Source organism: Odocoileus virginianus, chromosome 27 (genome assembly GCF_023699985.2).
Source record: "Odocoileus virginianus isolate 20LAN1187 ecotype Illinois chromosome 27, Ovbor_1.2, whole genome shotgun sequence".
Lineage (NCBI taxonomy): Eukaryota > Metazoa > Chordata > Mammalia > Artiodactyla > Cervidae > Odocoileus > Odocoileus virginianus.
In genome coordinates this window covers 29,863,859-29,886,095 of record NC_069700.1, presented here as the reverse complement: position 1 = coordinate 29,886,095, position 22,237 = coordinate 29,863,859, and the positions used below count along the sequence as shown (strand labels likewise).

At 48.3% G+C, this 22,237-nt stretch overlaps 1 protein-coding gene across 3 annotated transcripts in view; it reads left to right on the top strand.

Annotated features, from left to right (window-relative positions):
- The window catches only part of DAAM2 (dishevelled associated activator of morphogenesis 2), a 127,497-nt gene that overhangs the window by 69,131 nt on the left and 36,129 nt on the right, over window positions 1-22,237 (top strand). For all 3 annotated transcript variants that reach the window (XM_070456500.1, XM_070456498.1, XM_070456499.1), the window contains exons 2-5: window positions 6,452-6,677; window positions 15,655-15,744; window positions 18,817-18,891; window positions 19,450-19,544. In XM_070456500.1, coding sequence (XP_070312601.1) covers window positions 6,510-6,677; window positions 15,655-15,744; window positions 18,817-18,891; window positions 19,450-19,544 — 428 coding nt within the window. In that variant the 5' untranslated portion in view covers window positions 6,452-6,509. The remainder of the gene's footprint in view (window positions 1-6,451; window positions 6,678-15,654; window positions 15,745-18,816; window positions 18,892-19,449; window positions 19,545-22,237) is intronic.

Sequence of the window (22,237 nt, the reverse complement as noted above, 5' to 3'; positions counted from 1 at the left end):
AGCGCCCAGGGGCGCTGAGGACAGCCTCTGGGGGAATCTTTGTGAAGGAGGTTCAGCCAGGCGGTATGGATGGTCAGGGCTAAAGGGGCCCTCGGAGGCCTTCAGTCCAACACGGACACAGCACGGAGGGGAAACCGAGGCCCAGAGGGGACAGCACTGTGGCCCCTGACCCGCCGCTGCCTCGTGACTCGCCCCGTCCCCTGAGTTAAGAAGCTGTGTTTTCTTCACAACGTGGAGGATGTGATCATGAGGAAGTGAAGTCTGGTCACAGCCAGAGGTCTAGAGGAGACCCCGAGAGAGTTACAGGAGGGCCCGTGGATGGCGACCCGACAATCTGATGTTGTAGGCCAGTTGGTCTGTGTTTAGGGGCTGACGGTCTGGGAAGGCTTTGTCCCCACAGGGATATGGGGAGGAAGCAGGCAGACAGGAAGTGTAGGGCATGGAGCTGTTGGTGTTGGGGAAGTTTCCATGGAGACAAAGGTGGGTGGTGGGGGCGGGGCGGGCACAGGTCCAGTTTCTCAGACCCAAGTCCAAGTCCACTGGGTTTTGTTCTGTTGTGGCTTCCTGTTCTTCCATATTGCTTCTCAGTTCTCCTCCTTTGCTCCTCTTTGTAAAAGAGATTTTACAGAAATGAATGGGGCTGGCCACTTCCACCTTTCCATGCCCTGCCCAGGGTCAGTGACAAGGATTTATCTTTCCAACTAGATGTCACTCAGAGCCTGAGGAAGGGTCCTGACCCCTCTGGTCCAGGCTTCCCAGTTACTGAAGGCAAAGGTGGGTGGCTGCTTAAATCTGGCTAAGCAAGTTCCTTCAATGCCAGGACTCGATGGTCCATCTGTGCTCATGGTTCAGACTCTGGGGAGGGCCAGTCTCACCTTGCCGGTCATGGTGATACCGAAGCCACAGCAGCGGTGTCGGCCTTCTTAAATGAATGTCTGGGGTACTCCTGGCATTTTACTTACATTAGATCATTTATTCTTCACTGAAACTGTATGAGGAAGATGCTATTGCCTTGGTGTCACAGATGAGGAACCTGGGGTTCTTGGAGGTTAAGACCTTATGCTCAGGTTCACCCAGCTGGAAAGGCAGAGCCAGGAGTCAAACCCCAGTCCGTCTGACTTCAGAGCCTCTGCTGGAGTGGAGGAAGGATTAGAGTAGGGGTAGGAGAGAAATTGGGGTGGTGGGTGATGGAGGCAGTTCCCCCCAGTGGAGGAGAAGCAGGCAGCCTTTGGAATCTTCATACCCTCTCCTGATCTACAAGGGGCCTTGTTTACTGGAGCTATTTCTTTTTTTTTAATACTATTTTGGTTTTTATTTTTGTTTATTTTTTGGCTGTGCCATGCAGCTTTTTGGATTTCAGTTCCCCAAATGGGAATCAAACCTGGGGCTCGGCTGTGAAAACGCCAAGGCCTAATCACTGGACCACCAGGGAACTCCATTGAGCTATTTCTATACAGAGCCGTAGGGTCTGGTCTTTGCTGGGGGGTTGAGAGAGGCTGCTGGGAGTGCTGGCCAAGATGGGAACAAAGGGTACTAATGTGGGAAGAGGCGCCCTGGGGAGGCAGTGACCAGACCGCAGCCTGGACGCTGGCATCCTGATTTTCAGCCCCAGCCCTGTCCCCATCGTTATGTGGCCTCAGAGAAGACATTTCCTTCTCGGACCTCAATTTTCAGCTGTCTACCGTGAAGCTAGATGCTTTCTAGCTCAGGGCTTCTGGTTTTAGTCTTGGATGTTCGGAAGGGGCCCCAAGAAAAGGAGGAAGGGACAGACTTAAGAAGGGCTCTGGGGAGGAGGGCACCCTCAGGAACATAAAGACTCGGGAGCCGTGGAGCAGGCCGCCCTTAAAAGGGCAAATATGCAGTGCGGCCGGGGAGTGGGGTGGAGGCGGGCTTGGTTAAGGCCCTTCTCTGTGGGGCCGGCACTTCCCCTTTGGAGGTCTGTGTCTACTTCTTCCTTCTTCTCTCCTCCTGAGGCCATTCCACCTTACTCCTCATGCTCAGGCAAGACCTTAAAAATATTTAAGATGGGTATGGGCCTGGCGCCAACCAATCAGGGATCACAGGTATGAACACGGGTGGAAGACTGTCAGCCCTGCCCCTGATGCCCAACCCCCCTCCCCAGGCATTGAAAAGCAAAGAAGAACCAGGAGGAGACTGGGGCGAGAGAAGTCAAGGAGGTGAAGACAAAAGAGAGTTCGCAGGGACAGTGACTGCTATCTCTGAGTCCTAGTAGTTAAGCCACCAGGAATCTTTGAGGGGAGCAAGGGGACAGTCTGGAGGTAGCGGAAGCAGCTGGCAGCCTGGTGCAGATTCCTGGCATATGTTGGCAAAGACCTGGAGCAGGCCTAGAGTTCGCAGTTCCTCCCAGATGTCAGCCATCCTTCCCGAGAACCCCGTCATGCCGTCCAGCCCATCTCATCACACCTCTGGGACCTGCCCTTCCATGCTCTGTGCCCTCAGCAAAGCAGTCTTGCCCGCGGGACCTGGCCTGGACTCTGCATCAACATCCCAAATGGATGAGGGGCAGGGGACCCAGGGAGGCCTGCCCCTATCTACCTATGGCATTAGCGCTTTACTGAGCCTGACACTGGGAGGCCAGGGTTTCGTCCCACCCACTCCTGCCCATTGGCTATCAAGTCCCCTGGAAAGCCTCAGTGTCTCCCTTCTTCCCTTGATGTCCTCAGCTCCCAGCCTGTTCCAGGTCTTTGCTGACATAAACCAGGATTCTGCCTAGATTGCTAGCTGCTTCCTCCACCCTTAGCCTCGAGACTGTCCCTTTGTTCCTTTCAAGGGTTCTTGATGTCTTAACTACTAGGAATCATATTTCAATCAGTATTTTTTGACTGATTGATAAAGACCCCTCTTTTCTCTCTCCATGAGCTCAGGTTTTTTCCCCAATTGACCAAAAAATATTATTGAGCATCTACTAAGCACAAGGCCTTTTATTAGCCATAAAGGGGTGGGGGGTTGTCAAATAAGCAGGAGGCATGGCCTCTGTCCTCCAAGAGCCTTCACTGTAGCTGTGGAGACAAAAGTGCAAACCTAGAAAAGATGGCCAGCAGTACCAGGCAGGCTCAGATAGTGTGTTATTTTAGGTATCCCTGGGTCTACTAAAAAGTCTTTTTTTTAAATTGAGGTATAGTTGATTTACAATGTTGTGTTAGTTTCAAGTGTAACTGCAAAGTGATTTTGGTTCTACATACATATGTATCTATTTTTTTCAGATTGTTTTGCCCTATAGCATGTTACAAATATTGAATAGAGTTCTCTGTGCTTTACAGTAAATCTTTGTTGGTTATTCATTAATATATAGTAGTGTGTCTATGTTAATCCCAAACTCCTAATTTAATAAATTGATAAGTAAAGGGAAGGAAGGATCAAATCCCTTTGAATGAATAACCTAAAGTTTATATATATATAAAACATAATTCTTGGATTGTATAGGGTAATATTTCTTAATATCTTTGAAAAATAATCCTTAGAAAAAAATTTTAAAGTTCTATGTTCAAATACATTTATTAATATAACAATATATTTGTTCTTTTTTAATGTAGCAATAGGGTTGATTTATTCTTTTTCTTAACATATGCATGTATCTATTCTCTTTGAAATTCTTTTCCCAATTAGGTTGTTATAGAATACTGAGCAGAGTTCCCTGTGCTATACAGTAGGTCCTTGATGGTTATCCATTTTAAATACAGCAGTGTGTACATGTCAGTTCCAAAATCCCTAACTATTCCTTCCTCTCCTTCCCCAACCATAAGTTCATTCTCTGTGAGTCTGTTTCTTTCTCTTAAGTAAGTCCATTTGTATCATATTCTAGACTCTGCATGTAAGTGATATATGGTATTTCTCTGTCTGACCTCAGTCAGTATGACAGTCTATAGACCCATCCATGTACCTGCAAATGGCATTACTTCATTCTTTTTAATGGCTGAGTAATATTCCATTGTAGATATGTGCAAAATACATTTAATAAATGCTAGCAAACATTTAAAACGTCTGTCACAAAGTTAATAAAGTAGGGACTTCCCTGGTGGTTCAGTGGTTGAGACTTCGCTTTCCAGTGCAAGGGGTGTGGGTTCAATACCTGGTGGGAAAACTAAGATCTCAGATGCTTTGTGGTGCACCCCCCAAAAAAAGAGATAAAATGGAATCAATAAAAACACCTCTTGAATGATGAGTAGTATGCATCATGCCTTATATGGGAGGCTAGCTCAGATGACTAACTTATTAGCTAATTTGTTAGGGCTTAGGAGATAAAGCAGTGTTCTCCTTGAGTTACCTTGGGTTCACTAGGAACAAGTTATGTCACAGTTATCTTTTTTCGATAAGGTTCTAGAACTTGGTTCAAGGGAATGCCTTATATTTGACATATTTGGAGCTCCCCAAGGACGCAGAAAACAATCTCCTGTGGTGTCCTTAAGAAAAGAGGGCAGGGACTTCCCTGGTGGTCCAGTGGTTAAGACTTCATGCTTCCAATGCAGGGGACACAGGTTAAATTTCTGGTGGGGGAACTAAGATCCCACATGCTGGGCAGTGCGGCCAGAAAGAACAAAAAAAAAAAAAAGAAAGAAAGAAAGAAAGAGGGCTATATCAATCAATGCATGGGGTTCAAAGCTGGTTGAAGGACTGTCCCCTGAGAGTGTTAATGACTAGTTCTTTGGCATTCCCAGACGAGGAAGCTGTGTCATCTGGGTTTGTCTGTGTCCTTGTTGTGGTCAACATTTAGAGCAATGATGCAACTAAAGGCCAGGGGGACATTCTGATCATTTCATTAATGACCCAGATAGAGGAGAAACAAGGTAAAAATACTTTGACCCCTTTGGGTATATTACCCCAAGCACTGAAAGCAGGGACACAAACAGATATTTGTACTCGTTGGTAGCAGCGTTCTTCACAATAGCCAAAAGGAGGAATCAACCCCAGTGCCTGTCAACAGATGAATGGATAAACAAAATGTGGTCTCTGCATACAGTGGTATATTATTCAGCCTTAAAAAGGAAGGAAATTCTGCTACAGCTTGTATGAACCTTGAGGACATTATGCCAAGTGAAATAGGCCAGTTACAAAGACAACTGCTGTAGGATTCTATTCATATGAGATACTGAGAGTTGTCAGATTCTTAGAGACAGAGAGTAGAGTGGTGGTTGCCAGGGGCTGAGGGGAGAGGGAAATGGGAAGTGATTGTTTAATGAGTACAGAGTTTCTGTTTTACAAGATGGAAAAAGTAATAGAGATGGATAGTGGTGATGGTTGCCGAGCAATTGTGAATGTATTTAATGCCACTGAACTATACACGTGAAAAATGGTAAGATAGTAAACTTCATGTTATATGCATTTTACCCACAATTTAACAAAATCTTGTCCCCAAACCTGTGATTTATCACAGATATTACAGATAAAGGTAGAATCTGATTTATATTAAAAAATTAAGATACAGAAGTGTGGGGAGAGTATGTTCAGCAGCAGTGTGGTAGGTAAACAGTGGTCTTTCTGCTGAACCCACCTAGATCTGAAACCATGTTTAGGAAGCATTGGTCAAGGATCATTTGGCCTGTTCAGGAAGCCCATGTGTGGATAGTTGGACTTAATCCACCTGGAAGCTATGTGGCCTCAATGACTAGGGCCAGCGTTCCTCCTTAGGCTGGTCATCATAGAACGAGGCTTTCCCAGAGGGAAACCAAACACTCAATCCTTTCCGCTCCAGTGCCCACCCATCCCTTGGGTCTCTCAGTTCCGGGCTCTCACCATAGTCGTGTCCTCTGTTCTCAGTCTGCATGGAAAGCAGATTTGACCAGATTCCCATCACTCTTGGTTGAACACCATTCCAATGATCAGCCCCATTTCTTTACCCAGGGTTCACTCTAATGGCTTCCCCAGGTCACCCCTTCTTCTGGATGGATGGGTGAACCCACCCCTGCTGATATTTCACATTCATCCAGACATGCCTGGCTACAGCAGACTGGGAAGAAAGCTGTGCAAGCCTTCCATCCTCTGCTCCCATGGAGGCCCGCACTGCAGAAGCCTGGCCATGTAATTAGCTCAGTGTGTCCCCTGCGTCCGACTTCAGCCCTTCCCTCCCCATTGGATGACACTTTAAAGCAGGTATCCCCAGACCCTGGAATAATCACATGAATAAGGAAGCCATGATGGAAACTGGTCTGCCCATGGACGGGGAACAGGATTTCGATCTGTACAGTCAGAGGGGGGTAGGCTGAATGCCAGCTCTGCCCTGGAAGTCACATTCTGTGACTGCAGCCCTCCCATCTTCTCTCAGGGCACAGAGGGAGAATCTGGAAGTGTTTGCAGCTGTGGGAGAAAGTAGGAGCTTGGCTGTGGGGTCAAAGGCCCCTGAGAGTTGGCCAAAGAAGTTATGGTGGCAGAGTGGCCACGTCCTGGCCCACCTGGCTGCCAGGCCTGACCACTCTGTCCTCTCTGTTCTACCCAGATCACGATGAGGACCTAGGGCATCTGCCTGCGGACTGTCCCCCTGGCCTGCAGTGACCATGGCCCCCCGCAAGAGGAGCCGCCATGGCCTGGGCTTCTTGTGCTGCTTTGGGGGCAGTGACCTCCCTGAGATCAACCTCCGGGACAACCACCCTCTGCAGTACATGGAGTTCTCCAGTCCTATCCCCAATCCAGAGGAGCTGAACATCCGCTTTGCAGAGCTGGTGGTGAGTGAAGGGGCGGAGCAGTGTGGGGGGCGGGGCAGAGTGAGGGGGCGGGGCAGTGTGGGGGGGTGAGGCAGAGTGAGGGGCAGGGGCAGAATGAGGGGTGGGGGCAGAGAGGGGTGGGGCAGAGTGAGGGGCGGGGCAGAGTGAAGGGGATGGGGCAGAGGGGCGGGGCAGAGTGAGGGGTGGGGCAGAGTGAAGGGGGTGGGGCAGAGTGAGGGGCGTGGGGCAGAGTGAAGGGGATGGGGCAGGGTGAGGGGCGGGGCAGAGTGAAGGGGGCGGGGCAGGGTGAAGCAGGTAGGGCAGAGTGAATGGGGCAGGGCAGAGTGAAGGGGGCGGGGCAGAGTGAATGGGGCAGGGCAGAGTGAAGGGGGCGGGGCAGAGTGAATGGGGCAGGGCAGAGTGAAGGGGATGGGGCAGAGTGAGGGGTGGGGCAGAGTGAAGGGGGTGGGGCAGAGTGAGGGGCGTGGGGCAGAGTGAAGGGGATGGGGCAGGGTGAGGGGCGGGGCAGAGTGAAGGGGGCGGGGCAGGGTGAATGGGGCAGGGCAGAGTGAAGGGGGCGGGGCAGTGTGAAGGGGGCAGGGCAGAGTGAAGGGGGCGGGGCTGAGTGAGGGGGCGGGGCAGAGTGAAGGGGATGGGGCTGAGTGAGGGGTGGGGCAGAGTGCAGGGGATGGGGCAGGGTGAAGGGGGCGGGGCAGAGTGAAGGGGATGGGGCAGGGTGAGGGGAGGGGCAAAGTGAGGGGCGGGACAGAGTGAAGGGGGTGGGGCAGAGTGAGGGGCGGGGCAGGGTGAGGGGCGGGGCAGGGTGAGGGGCAGGGGCAGAGTGAAGGGGGTGGGACAGAGTGAACGGGATGGGGCAGGGTGAGGGGCGGGGCAGAGTGAAGTGGGTAGGGCAGAGTGATGGGCGGGGCAAGGTGGGCTTGGCCATGGAGTGGCAGGCCCTGGCTGGAGCAGAAGGAGCCAGACAGAGGACGGGGGCCTGTGTGCCACGATCTTCACCTGCTGAAACTCTGCTTTTGGCTGAGACTGGTCCCAGAGCACCTCAGCTGTGGGGGAGAAACAGTCAGCACTGGGGTGGACACCGTGAAGCCTGTCCCCAGGAGATGGTCCTTCATCATATGTCCACTGGCCTCTAGACCTCACCGGGCAGCGGTAGGCTCCCATGAGAGGAGCAGTGCAGACTTTGTGAAGTCGGCACCGAGGAGCCTCAGAGAACATCAGAGCGCTTGACACCTTTTTCTCATCTGCTGGCTGGAATTTCCCCGGGATCCTCTTATCTCAGACATAAGAGACAGGGTGGATTCTGTAGGCAGATTCTGGGTACCTCGGAATAGGGGATTTTTGAAAAACTTTTAATTTTATACTGGCGTATAGCCGATTAACAGCGTTGTGATAGTTTCAGGTGAATAGCAAAGGGACTCACCCATACATATGCAAGTGTCCATTCTCCCCCAAACTCCCCTCCCATCCAGGCTGCCATGTAACATTGAGCAGAGTTCCATGTGCTATACAGTCCTGGTTAGTTATCTACTTTAAATATTGCTGTGTGTACATGTCCATCCCAAACTCCTTAACTATCCCTTCCTCCCATCATCCTTCCCTCTGCCCCCTGCTCCAGTAACCATAAGTTTATTCTCCAAGTCTGTGAGTCTCTTTCTGTTTTGTAAGTTCATTTGTATCATTTCTTTTTAGATGTAGGGGATGGTTTTTTAAATTGAAGTATAGTTGATTTACAATGTTGTGTTAATTTCTGCTGTACAGCGATGTGATTCAGTTATAACTATATAGACCTTCTTTTGTATATTCTTTTCCATGGTGGTTTATCACAGGATATTGAGTATGGTTCTCTGTGCCGTGCAGTAGGACCTTGTCATATATGCATCCTATATATAATAACTAGCATCTGCTAACCCCAACTTCCTACTCCACCCCTCCTCCAACCCTCTCCTGCTTGGCAATCGCGAGTCTCAGATCAAGGGATGATTGACTAGAAATAGGGAGGTAGAGACGTCTGTAAGACACCTGGAACATGGGTTAGGACTGGGATGATAACACCCCTTGTCTAGCCTGGGGCAGACAGACCTCTGTCATTCATACTGGCGGCAGCTCTTCCAGATTCTCTGTGATACCCATTCAGACCACAGCAGCACCCTGTGTGTGAAACATCCTATTCTGACCACAAAGAGACAGAACAGGAAGAAGGCATGATTCTTCTCTTTGGAGGTCTGGTGGTGAGACAAAGCCTGCACACCAAAGAAATTCCCAGACGGGGGAGCAGGATCCGTGGCCATTACTCGGGCCTGAACCCCCGGGAGAGAGACCCATAAACACGGGGTCATCTATCGTCAGCTTTCAGTCACTCATTCTCATGGCTTGCCTGCAGAGAAATGGTACAACATGATTGGAATGGGGTTTCCTACTTGGATTCAGTCATGGATATATCTGATGAAGACAATCCAGCTCTTCAAAGCATAGGAACACTGTAAGATGGAGCCATGCCTATGGTGAGAAAAAATGACCCACCTTCCTTACCACATCAGGTTCAGAAAAACTCACTGTCCTGAGTTATGCCTTTCCTCCAAGTGGAGCCAGGGGTGGGAGAGAGGAAATGGCAACCCACCCCAGTATTCTTTCCTGGAAAATCCCATGGACAGAGGAGCCTGATGGGCTACAGCCTATGGGGTCACAAAGAGTTGGACACGACAGAGTGACTAAGACTTTGCTTATATAGAATAATATTTGGAGCCTGATCCGTGTTTGTCAGTCCTGCTAAGATCAGTTTTTCACTCAAATACTGCTAACACCATTTTCCACATTAAGCAGTTCTTCAGTTTTCTATGGACACCAGTGGATGTCCTGCAAGGCAACTCCATTCTGACACTTACTGCCCAGAGTTAGCACAGACCCCACAGGTTAAGGGCTCAGATCCATGAGACTGCCCCTTACGTCACACACCCATTGGAGGTGGTGGGTCCCAGGTTTCCTATGCTTCTGTCCAACGTGGCTACAAACCAGGAGTCCCCACGATCTCCTCTGCAAGCTTGTTAATTTGCTAGAACTTCTGAAAGAACTCAGGAAACACTTTGTGTACTGTTACCAGTTTAGTATAAAGGAGATGATAAAGAATACAAGTGAACAGCCAGAGGAAGGCGTACGGAGTGTAAAGCCCAGAAGGCTAAGGTTCCTGTCCTAAGCCCAGGAGCATCTGTCCCTGTGGGATTCGGGGTGTCCCACCCTACCATCATGTGGATGCATGCGCCCACCCAGAAGCTCTCTGAGCCTTGCCATTTTGGAGGCTTTTGTGGTGGTTTCAGCAAGATAGATTTTTTTTCCACTTTTTATTTTATATTGTAGTATAACTGATTATGGGGCTTCCTTGGTGACCTTGGAAGAAAAGCTATGACAAATCTAGACAGCATATGAAAAAGCAGAGACGTTACTTTTCCAACAAGGGTCTGTGTAGTCAAATATGGTTTTTCCAGTAGTCATGTATGGATGTGAGAGTTGGACCATAAAGAAGGCCGAGTGCCAAAGAACTGATGCTTTGAACTGTGGTGTTAGAGAAGACTCTTGAGAATCCCTTGGACTGCAAGGAGATCAAACCAATTCATCCTAAAGGAAATCAGTCCTGAATATTCATTGGAAAGACTGATGCTGAAACTGAAACTCCAATACTTTGGCCACCTGATGTGAAGAACTGACTCATTGGAAAAGACTCTGATTCTGGGAAAGATTGAAGGCAGGAGGAAAAGTGGACGACAGAAGATGAGATGGTTGGATGGCATCACCGACTCAATGAACGTGAGTTTGAGCAAGCTCCAGGAGTTGGTGATGGATGGGGAAGCCTGGCATGCTGCAGTCCATGGGGTCGCAAAGAGTCGGACATGACTGAGCAACTGAACTGAATTGAATTGGTAACTCAAACAGTTAAGAATCTGCCTGTAATACAGGAGACCCTGGTTCGATCCTTGGGTTAGGCAGATCCCCTGGAGAAGGGAATGGCAACCCACTCCAGTATCTTGCATGCTTCTCCATGGACAGAGAAGCCTGGCAGGCTACAGTCCACGGGGTTGCAGAGAGTCGGACACAACTGAACGACTAACATACTACTACTACTGCTGTTTATAGCTAATTAACAATGTTGCCATAGTTTCAGGTGCATAGCAGAGTGACTCAGCCATACACATGTATGTATCCACTCTCCCCCAAACTCCCATCCCATTCAGGCTGCCACATAACATTGAGCAGCGTTCCCTGTGCTATACGGCAGGACCTTGTTGCTTATCCACTTTAAATACAGCTGTGTGTATATGTCCATCCCAAACTCCCCAACTATCCCTTTCTCCCACCCTTCCCCACTAGTATCCATAAGTTCGTTCTCTGAGTCTGGTTTGTAAATGAGTTCATTTGTAATGGTATGATAGATTTTTAGCTCCATCTATAGCCCTTCCCTCCTCAGAGTCTGGGGAGTAGGGCTGAAAGTTCAAGGCTTCTAACCAAGGCCTGATCCTTCTGGTGACCAGCCCCCACCCTGAAGCTCTCTAGGGTCCACCAAGAGTCACTGCAGTAGGAGAAAAGGGACTCCTATCACCCAGGAAATTCCAGCGGGTTTAGGAGCTCTATGTCAGGGACAAAAGATATTCCTGTCAGTTCTATCATTCATGAAATTCCGAGGGATTTAGGAGCTCTAAGATAGGAACCGGGAATGAAGATCAGAAATATTAGGTTGACACTGCTATATTTAAAATGGATAGGCAACAAGGACCTACAGGGGACTCTGCTCAGTGTTATGTGGCAGCCTGGATGGGAGGGGAGTTTGGGGGAAAGTGGATACATATATGTGTATGGCTGAGTCCCTTTGCTGTTCATCTGGAAGTATCATGACATTGTTTATTAATTGACTGTACCCCAATACAAAATAAAAAGTTAAAAAAAATAAAGCATGATGGCATAAAAAACCAAAACAGATTTTTTAAAAGAAGAAATGTTGGGTTGGCCATAAAGTTAGTTCAGGTTTTTCCATAGCGTGTTATGGAAGAACCCAAACGAACTTTTTGGCCAACCCAGTATATTTCTTACATTATCCCAGTCAGGGACAGCTTCCTGAGAAGAGTGCACGAGCTTTGAAAGAAGGACATGGCAAGCAGTGTTTCTTCCTTTGGCCCTTTTAGTCTCCAAATATTTATTGAGCATGTTAAGTGGCAGGGTTTCTTACTAGGTAGTTTGGCAAAAAACAAGAATGAGTCAGGCTTGTCTCGTCTGCAGGCTGGCATGATGTATTGATCAAACAAATGAAAAATATTTGAGAGACTGATATGTGCTGGGTTCCGTGGGCTGCCAGGGATTTAGTTATGGACCCACAGGCACAGCCCCTCCCCCCCAGGAATATGAAGTCTAACGAGAAGGTGGGTCTTGAACAGTATTGACACGTGTAGAGAGTATCTTGAGAGGGAATGTTTTGGGGAGGGAGTGGTCTGTGGGAGTGTCTAGCAGAGAGCCTTATTCTAGATTCAGGGTCCTGATGGGTTCCCTGAAGCTGTGACATATCTTAAAGCAGAGTGATGGTCAGGTAAGTGAACGGAGGTGCAGAATAATGTCATGGAGTCGCTGCCAGAAGAAGCAGCAGATGTGAGAGTCTCAAGTAGGAAAAAACTGGGTCCTTTGGGGGGTACCATTATGATGAGACTATCTGAGGATTTGGGATTCAATCCTAGGCGTGATAGAAAGCCACTGAAAAGGTTAAGCAGAGGTTTGAGGTTCTCCAATATACTTTTCTAAGAGACCATCTGGGGTACTTTATTGGAGTACCAATGGGCTCCAAGGGCACTGTGTAGACTATTGTGGGGCTCTTGGTGCAAATCCAAGCTGGGGAGGATGGTGGCTTGGACTAAAGTGTTAGCCGTGGACATGGGGAAAAGTGGACAGATTCAGGAGCCACTGAGAAGGAAGTATAATAGGACTCGTTGGGACTAATGAGTGAGTAGGAGTCAGGGAATACCAGGTTTCTTACATGAGGATCTGGGTGGATGGTGAGACCCTCAACAGGACAGGATGTGCCAAGGAGACCCAGGCTGAAGGGACTGGGATGATGAACTCAGTTTGCATGTGTTTGCTGTACATCAGTTTCCTCATCTGTAAAATGGGTTGTTGCAAATGTAATGAATAAACTTTAAACACTGATAATAGTGCTTGGCACACTGTCACACTTACATGAGTGTATGAGGTACTTGAGGGTCATCAAGTTGATTGGTGCAAAGGCATTTGGGTGCCAGGACTGGGCGCTCAGGACACTGGGGGACTGGAGGTACAGGCTTGAGAGGGTTTAGGACTGTCTCTGAGTCCCTGGGAATGACTTGCGAAGGATTCACCAGAGGAAGCATAAAGGGAGGGGAGAAGAGGCCCCAGGATGGTGCCCCGAGGGACTTCAATGCGGGGCGATAGGAGAGAGGAGGAGCAGTCAGTCGGGGGTGCCAAGAGGAGCATAGCGCAAAGCAGGAGGGACGGCCCAAGGGTGTGTTTGTTCAGGAAACAAGGAAAGAGACTCAAGAAGTGTGGACGGTCCACAGAGTCACAGGTTACCAGGGCTGAACCAACCAAATCACCAAGAAATGCCATTTGATTTAGTGGCAGAGACCACTGGTGAGAAAAGACAAGTGTCTAAATAACCAGAATACAAAGTTGAACACAACAACTCTGGATTCAGGTAGGGAGGGGTGTTCCTACCTGGGAAGGGCTGTAGAAGGCTTGCTGGAGGATGCTGACTTTGAGCTTGGGAATTAGACCATGGGGTGGGTGGGCCAGGAGCGCAGGCTGGGTAGAACTAACTTATAAGCAAAAGCGGGAGAGGATGCAGTGTGTGCTAGGCAGTGTCAGGTGAACGGAACTCTTTATTTAATTTCTGATTCTGGCCACAGAAAGGAAATGCTTCAGAAACCTCGAATAGGGTCTGGAAACATTCCTGGGATATGGGGAGAGTGGTTTCAGGGAAGAACTTTTCTTTAGCATTTGATCTACAGGAGTCTTTAGTTCAAAAAGCAGGTGGTGGGCATGACCTGGTGGGCATAGATTCAAGTTGTCTTTGTAGGTGCCACTCAGGATGGCAGCCGCTGGTCACATGGGGCTGGTGACACTTGAAACATGGCTGGTCTGAACCAAGATGGGAAATCCACAGCAGATTTTGATAACTTTGTTTGAAAAAAAGAATGTAAAATAGCTCATTGGTTTTTTTTTTTTAACATTGATTACATGTTAAAGTGACTCTACTTTAGATATTTTGGGTTAAATACAAGGTACCCAGGTGATACTAGTGGCAAAGAACCTGCCTGCCAATGCAGGAGATGCAGAAGACACAGGTTTGATCCCTGGGTCAGGAAGATTCCCTGGAGGAGGGCATGGCAACCCACTCCAGTATTCTTGCCTGGAGAATCCCATGGACAGAGGAGTCTGGCGGGCTACAGTCCATGGGGTCACAAAGAGTCAGACACGAAATGAATCAACTTACCACACATTATTAAAGTTAATTTTAACTATTCCTCCTAAATTTTTTAATGTGACTGGAAAAATTTTTTAAAAACGTGGCTCATATTTCTATGGGACAGGTCAGATCTCCGTGAAAGAAAGTCTAAAAGGTTCTCATTGAATACAGGTATAGATATACTTAAGACTCTTGTACTTTCTTAGATACTGCTTTCACTATCATTTTAGAAAATACAAAGATTAGTAATATGATGCTTTTTTTGGTCTTAATTTAAGTTTTGCTTTTATTAAAAAAAAAATGCTTTCAAGAATCATGTTGAAAGGCCCATTATGTTTCCATGGCCCATTAACTTTTTTGTTGTTACTGCTGCTGTTGTTGAGTCCTGGCATAGCTCATGAATCACAGGAGAAGAATTTTCAGTAAAAGAGCCTTTTAGGCGCCATTCAGCACAGCTAAACCTGTAAAAATCATCCCAAACTACCTACAGAGTTACCCGAAACTTGATGATGTCAGAAACTTCCCAGTCTGGCTCCCAGGGAAGTGTGAGTTCGCCGCTGGAGCCCAGCCTTGTGTGTGCAGGGCATGGTCTGGGTGGCAGTGCAGCTGGAGGGCTGTTTCTGTCGGGCACACCTCCACGGAAAGCAGACCAACACCTCCCATGGCACAGGGTGCCCTTCTCAGCAGGAGGCTGAGTTAGATGAGTTGCCCAGCTCCTCATCTTTACCAGGTCTCCTCAACCATGCTGGAGTCAATGCTGGGGTTGGGGAGCCCAGAGGCTTTCTGGGGGACACACTTGAGGGGGCAGAGACTTGAAGGATGGGGGGCCAAGAGGGAAGTGGGTCAGGGGACGTGCCTGGTGGTCCAGGGGTTAAGAATCTACTTTGCAATGCAGGGGATGCAGGTTTGATCCCTGGTTGGGGAACTAAGATCCCACGTGCTGCAGGGCAGCTGAAACCTGCACATGGCAACTCCTGAGCCCCATGCACTCTGGAGCCTCGGTGCCACAACTAGAGAGCCCATGCTGCTGCAAGGAAAGATCTCGCATGATGCAACGAAAATCCCAAGTACCGCGACTAAGATCAGACGCAGCCAACCCAATAGTAAATTAATAATAAGAGACTGGATTGGTAGACTGATTTCTTTCTTTGTCCAGCCTTGGTTTATGGTGTTGACCAGCCCAAGAAGGACAAGAGGAAGAAGACAAGAAACTCCAGGCAGGAGGACTCGGAGCTTGCAAAGCAATGCAGGAGATGGGCGGGGACAGGGCCTGGAGGGGGCGGAGCCAGGGGCGGGGACAGGAAGGGAAGGAAGCTGGCTAGAAGCTTGAGGGCTTGATGCAAGGGGATGGGAGGATGGGGCTGTGCTTCTGGAGAAAAAATTGCCCTAGCGTATCTTTGAAGGAAGATGGCAGGCTGAGGAATTTGAGGAAACTAATTTCCTATAGGCTGAATATCCTAAGATCAACCATCTCTGGGTTTCAGACGTGTTTTTGTGTCTTTGCAGGATGAGTTGGATCTCACCGACAAAAACCGGGAGGCTGTATTTGCACTGCCTCCTGAGAAGAAATGGCAGATCTACTGCAGCAAGAAGAAGGTACCCTCTCTGATCCCTTCCACTGCCCCGCAGGGTCCACAGCACGGGCAGCCCTTGCTTCCACGCTCACTCATTCATTTCACAAGCTTTTGTTCCACACCAGCATCATTCCATTCTAGGTGTCGGAGGAACGACAGTGAATAAATCAGGACAAAAATAATCCCTGCTCTCATGGAGCTTACATGCAGAGGGTTAGGATTCTGTTCTTCTGGGTTCCAGGAGGGCTGCCGGGTCAGGCAGATGCAAGATGACAAGTCCAGATTTCCTTTCTGTGCCTGTGTGCATGTGGGGAGGGCGTGCCACTCTGGGCGGTACCCAGGGGCAGCTCTGTGGAAGGACTGGTTTGGGGGAAGTGAATGGTCTCTGCTGGATCTTTAGCCCGGGCTGTGTCCCAGGCTGTGTCCCTGCCCCAGGGCAGCATGCAGATCAGGGACACACATCAGTCTCTGCTGTCCCCTCCCCACCCCCCGCTTCATTGAAAGGTGTCAGTCTCCTGACTGCGGTCCTCCCTAGCACGGCGGCCGGGCTGCAGTCAGGACTGAGCTGGGTTTCCTCTCTCCCCTCCACTTTCCCAGGGCCAGGGGCTGTGCTTTCTTCTCCCTTCCTCCCTCTCTCTACCTCTTTCACCTCATCTCTTTCTCTCTGAGCCTCTCTTGCCTCCTCTCTGTTGAGTTGGCCATAAGGTTCATTCTGGTTTTTCCATAACGTCTTATAGAAAAACTCAAACTTTTTGGCTAACCCAATGTTTTAGCCTGGCTGGTTCTTTCACTCTGTTTTTCTTTCCTTGGCCCTCTTTCCTCCCTGTCCCTCCACCCTCTCATCTCCCAGGCTTGCAGCTTCATCCCTTCACTTCAATGTACAGGTGTTTGGGAGTTGGGACCTGTTATTCCAGCACCCAAAGGCTTAGAAGTCTCCCTCCCGGGAGAAGATGGGCAGGTCTGGGGCAGTGTGGGACTGCTTCCCCTTCATGCTCCCTGAAGCCCATTTTGGCTCTTCTCTTAGTCTTCTTGCTCAGGATATTTGTTCCATCCTAGGCTCCATACTGGGCCAGATCGAGCTTATAAAGTTGGTTACTCTTGTAGAATTAGAAGGAACTGAGGAGCAACCCAGTCCAGTTTTTTATTCTACACAGGACGCAAGGAAGGCCTGGAGGGGTGATGGCCTCACCCAGAGTCACCAGCCAGCATGACAAGTGGCTGCACTGACGCTGGAATGCTGGCCTGCTGAGAACCTGCAGGCTCTGCAAGCCACCGTCTAGTATACTCAGTGCATTTATTAAGCACCTGCAGAATACCATGCTCTGTGTCCAGGAGTCTTATTATGAGGAAAGCAGATCTTTAAAAAACTCACACTATAGAAATAAAGAAGGAAAGGAGGAGAAAATGAATTTCAGGAGTAATTCATCTTCTCTCGTGATTCCCCACTTTCCAAATCGATTTACGATGGAGATCCCTGATGTTGATTCCTTATGCAGCTAAAATAAAAATGCGCTAAAATGAAAGGATGCCTCTCACCACCTTCCAGACCAGACTGTGTCATCTCCCAGTACACTTTCCCACTCCCCGTCTTTCCACATGGCACTTCCTCTGCCTCTAACACTCTCCCCTGTCTTAGCCTCAGTAATCTTGAATAACTCAGCTCAGTCCTCTCAGACCCCCCTACCCCATCTTCCCCATTAGCCTTCTGTGTTAGATGACCCCCACCCCAGTTTTCAGGGCCCACAATAGACAGTCCCACCACAGAGCACTGGTCACGCTGCCTCTGGTATTAGACAGGCTATTACATGGATGGCTTTTTGTTCAGTACTTTCAGGGCTCAAGCAGTGATTGGCATGGAGTAGGTGCTCATTAAATGCACATGGAGTGGCTAAATGGGAAGCCAGTGAAGACAGGAAAGTGTATGTTTCATGATACATTTGTTTATGTGCTGTGATCCCCTCTGTAAGGCAGAAGCTAGAATTTGGGGGCCTCAGTTACAGGAGCCTCATGGCTTTAGGCATACAGCCAAGTGAAGTCACAAAGACCCAATCAAAGCAGGTTTCTCACTGATCTAAAATTTTAAGATTTAAGAAATTTAAAGTCTTGGATTTTAAGAAACAAAATCATGAAACCCAAGTGGATGGAACTGAAAGATGCAGGGCAAAGTCCAGGCTGGCTGGCAAGCAGGTGGTTCATCAGGAAGGTTCTTGAGGAGGTGAATGTTTCATGCTAATTTGAAAGCAGGAAATTGGTAGAAAGCCAATAAAGGGGAGCATCCAAACGGGAGGGAGTGTGGGAGGGAGTGTGAAGAGCAGACCCACTGGCCGAGGAGGGGTCTGAATTTTCAATCAGCATCAATGCTTATCCAGTTCCCATCTTTCCTGCCCACCCCTGGGGAGGAGTTGAGGCTTTCTCTTGGGACCTGAGGGCTGAGTCTGATCTAGGCTCTGCCTTCCGGCTGCACAGACCCCATCCCACACCCCCTTTCCAAAACCCAGGACCTTGGGGGGGGGATCTCTTTCTCTCCTTTTTTAAAGTTACAATTTATTGAGCACCTACTCTGTGCCAGGCACTACACCAAATACATAATATCAATCAGTATTTTTCACAACTCTGAAACACCAAGTTTTTTTAAAGGTCCAGACTGTCACAGACCAATACTATTTTATAAAATATAGTGAGAATGATATCAGAAAAAATGAAATTGGAAAAAAGTAGATGTACAAAGTACAAGTGCACATTTTCATTAGATTCAACAGACTTAAAGTCGTATTTCATTAAATGGAGTCAGAACAAGTATGACAGGGGAAAAAAAATAATTTATTTTTAACCATATATATTGTTCATTGAAAGTGTGTATACCTGCATGGTTTCTGCCCATGTCATTATCCAGTCCTGAGGTTTGGATGTTCATGATCTGCGTCTTGCTGAGGAAGAAGTAGAAGCCTAGGGAGCTTCTGTGACTTCCTCCAAGTCACCCCGTCTAGGTGGGGCTGGGAGATGAACCTGAATGCTGACCTGGAATGAAGCTCAGGACTCCAGACCGTGGGCCTGTCTTGCCAGGTGGTCCATACAACCCTTCCTCTTGTTCTAGGAGCAGGAGGACCCCAACAAGCTGGCGACCAGCTGGCCTGACTACTACATCGACCGCATCAACTCCATGGCCGCGGTGAGCCTCGCGCCTGTCCTGCTCCGGCCCCACCTGGAAAGGCTCCTGGGAGAGTGGCCCTCATGTTCCCCTGCAGCCCACTTCTGGGGATCAGCAACTTTCCAGTTATTCCCGAGATTGTATCATGACCCCTCCCTCCCCTGTGTGGCTTTATAGAGTCCCCAAACCATTAAAACAGTGATTAATGATGTGTAGATCACCCCAGCTTGAGAAAGAGGCTAATCATTCTCCCCATTTTACAGATGAGGAAAGTGAAGCCCAGGACTAGAACCTGGGTCTTCTCAGAGCCAGATACTCTTTGTCTCAGTAAACCGTTCGGTGGGGCCTCAGCTTTCCTGAAACCCACTCCAGTGTTCTTGCCTGGAGAATCCCAGGGATGGGGGAGCCTGGTGGGCTGCCGCCTATGGGGTCGCACAGAGTCGGACACGACTGAAGCGACTTAGCAGCAGCAGCCGCCTTCCTGAGGCCAGGGTGGCCCTGGTTCACAGGCAGGCTGGGCGTGCAGGGAGCTGGGACAGAGGCAGCCCAGCGCGACCTCTGCGCTTTCTCTGGCCTCAGATGCAGAGTCTGTACGCCTTTGATGAGGAAGAGACGGAGATGAGGAACCAAGTCGTGGAAGACCTGAAGACTGCCCTCCGGACACAGCCTATGAGGTGATGCCCCTTCCCTCGCTTCCTCTTACGTCGCTCCCCCAGCGGGCCCCTCAGTTTCTCGAAGCTTCACACAGAGCTCTGCTCCGTCCCAGGCCCCTTGGCCGGCTTCACTCTCAGCATCCCCTAATGCTTGCTTTACCCTCTTTCTCATGTGGGCTCCCATCCCCCCCCCCCCCCCTCGCCCCTCTCCCTCTGAGGAGCTGGGATGCTTCCAGAAGCTGAGCATGTTGGGGAGGGGAGATGAACACAGGAAGATGGGATAAACCTCCGCTCCAGAGGTGGGCGCACCGGTAAGTGCTCAAGAACTCTGAGAAGGGAGGAGCCCCACCAGGGAGGTGAGAGTGGGTGAGAAATACTCTAGCCACTAGAGGGCGATGTGCTGTCTCCAGATGAGATTTCTCCATCCAGCGTGGGAGCAGGCAAGGAAGCAGGTGGTGGAAGTCTCCAGGGCTGAAAAGAACCTCTCCCTTCGTCCCAGGCCACATTGTGAAAGAGCGCAGGAGAGCCATAGGCTGGCAACTGGGTGTTTCCGGCTTAGGGGTGGCAACTGTTAAATTTTCAGCAGTTTTGCAAGCTGCTTGTTAAACAAAACTATGATTAAAATGTAAATTATATCAACTCAATGATTTAAAAAATGATATAAAAACCAAAGGTAATTAAGAACTTGAAACTTATCACTCCTTAATTACCTAATGATTTGATGACATTTTACTATACACCATCATGTGTGCTCACTGAAATTGCACCCATTGTGTGTGCCTGGTGGGAATATGTAAACGGTACATTATCTTCCCAGTTGCTCGTTCAGTGACATCACATGACTAGCTTGAAGTCAGCTGTGCTGGGAGTATCGATACCATGGAAATTGGCAAATGGCACAGTCAGGCCTTTTCCTTTCTCCAGACTGCGAGTTGTTACCAGCACACTAGTCTGCCTGTGTGTGTGTGTGTGTGTGTGTGTGTGGTCTGGGCTGACCTTTCTGCCCCAGGAGCCTGGAAGCGGAGCCTCAAGGAGAACAGGGGCTCCCTAACCCCTGCTTGTTGCTCAGGTGGGGTGGGGGTCTGATTTAGAAAGGGGATGCAGGAAGGTTGAGAAAGTCAGGAAGTAGAAGGGTTGAGGGGATGTTACCCGGTTCATCTCCCACTTCCATCTATTTTTCTTTCTCTTAATCACATTCTGGTTACAAATGTCATATACAGTCATGGTGGAAATTTTGTGGGATACATAAGAGTATATAATAGAAAAAAGTAAATGATACCTATTTTTAACAACTTAAGAATGCATTCTGTTTTTCTAAGTATATTTATATAATCATGTAGAAATACTCACAGATGCCCTTGGAATCAAATGTATTCATTATAGAGAGGGCTTCCGTCAGCTTCATTTATGGTGTGTCCTCAGATCATTAGTTATTGTTCTACTAAATCAAGGGTTTTAAGCCTGTGTGTGTGTGTGCGTGTGTGCGTGTGTGCGCATGTGTGTGTATGCATGCACACATGCCATGGATGACTTTGGTACCCAGATGAAACCTATTGACTGCTTATTCGAATGATGTTTTTAAATAATAGATAGAAATAGATAAAGTTTAAAAGTGAACCAATTAAATTGAAATACAGCCACCAAATTTTAAACATTTGTGAGATAGCAGTAAATGTACTGCTTTATGCCTTAAATAAAAAGAACTAGCAACCACCATAACTTTGAAGTGCTGATGATTGGAAATGATATTTTGAGATATCTGTAACAGCTGCAATTTGAGATGAAAATAGCTGTGATTTCTTTGGGTGAGAAAGTCAGAAATTCTGGTAATGCCACTATATTTTATTGCTTACATTCATCATTGAGAGAAATGCTAAATTCAAGGTAGGGATTACCAAAAAATGTGTATTTTTTGTTTCCCATGGAAGTTCATTAGTCATAGACCCCTTAGGGGAACACATATTCCAGGTTAAGAACTCCCGCACTAAATGGTTTTTAATGTTTTTTTGCTAACATTTAAGCTAACACAGATGTTGTCTTGGGGATCCCTTAAAGAGTGCCTTCCCCAGCTTTGATCCCTTGATGCAGTGACTCCTGATGGCTCTCCTCTCTGGAAGTCTTCCTTGTTGTCTGCTTGTAATTATCTTCATTCCCATCCTTACTGGTGATGAGTCTTCAGGTTTAACAGCTGTGATAATTATCCTAATAATTATCATAATCATCCCTTTCCTATATACCTTCATAGTTGTGTCACTGACAGTGATATGCAAATGCACAATATTTAAAATGCAAACAAGATGTGAGTCCCTTGTGAGGTGGTAAGGAATTTAGAGCTTTGTTGTTGTTGTTTAATTGTTAAGTGATGTCCAGCTCTTTGCGACCTCATGGACTGCAGCACACCAGGCTTCCCTGTCCTTCACTGTCTCCCAGAGTTTGCTCAAACTTATGTCCAACCATCTCATCCTCTGTCACCCCTTCTCCTCCTGCCCTCAATCCTTCCCAGCATCAGAGTCTTTTCCAAAGAGTTGGCTCTTCACATCAGGTGGCCAAAGTATTGGAGCTTCAGCATCATTTTTTCTAATGAATATTCAGGATTGATTTCCTCTAGAACTGGCTGGTTTGATCTCCTTGCAGTCCAAGGGGCCCTTTAAGAGTCTTCAACAGCACCACAGTTCTAAAGCAGAAGCTCTTCAGTGCTTTGAAAGTGAAAGTGT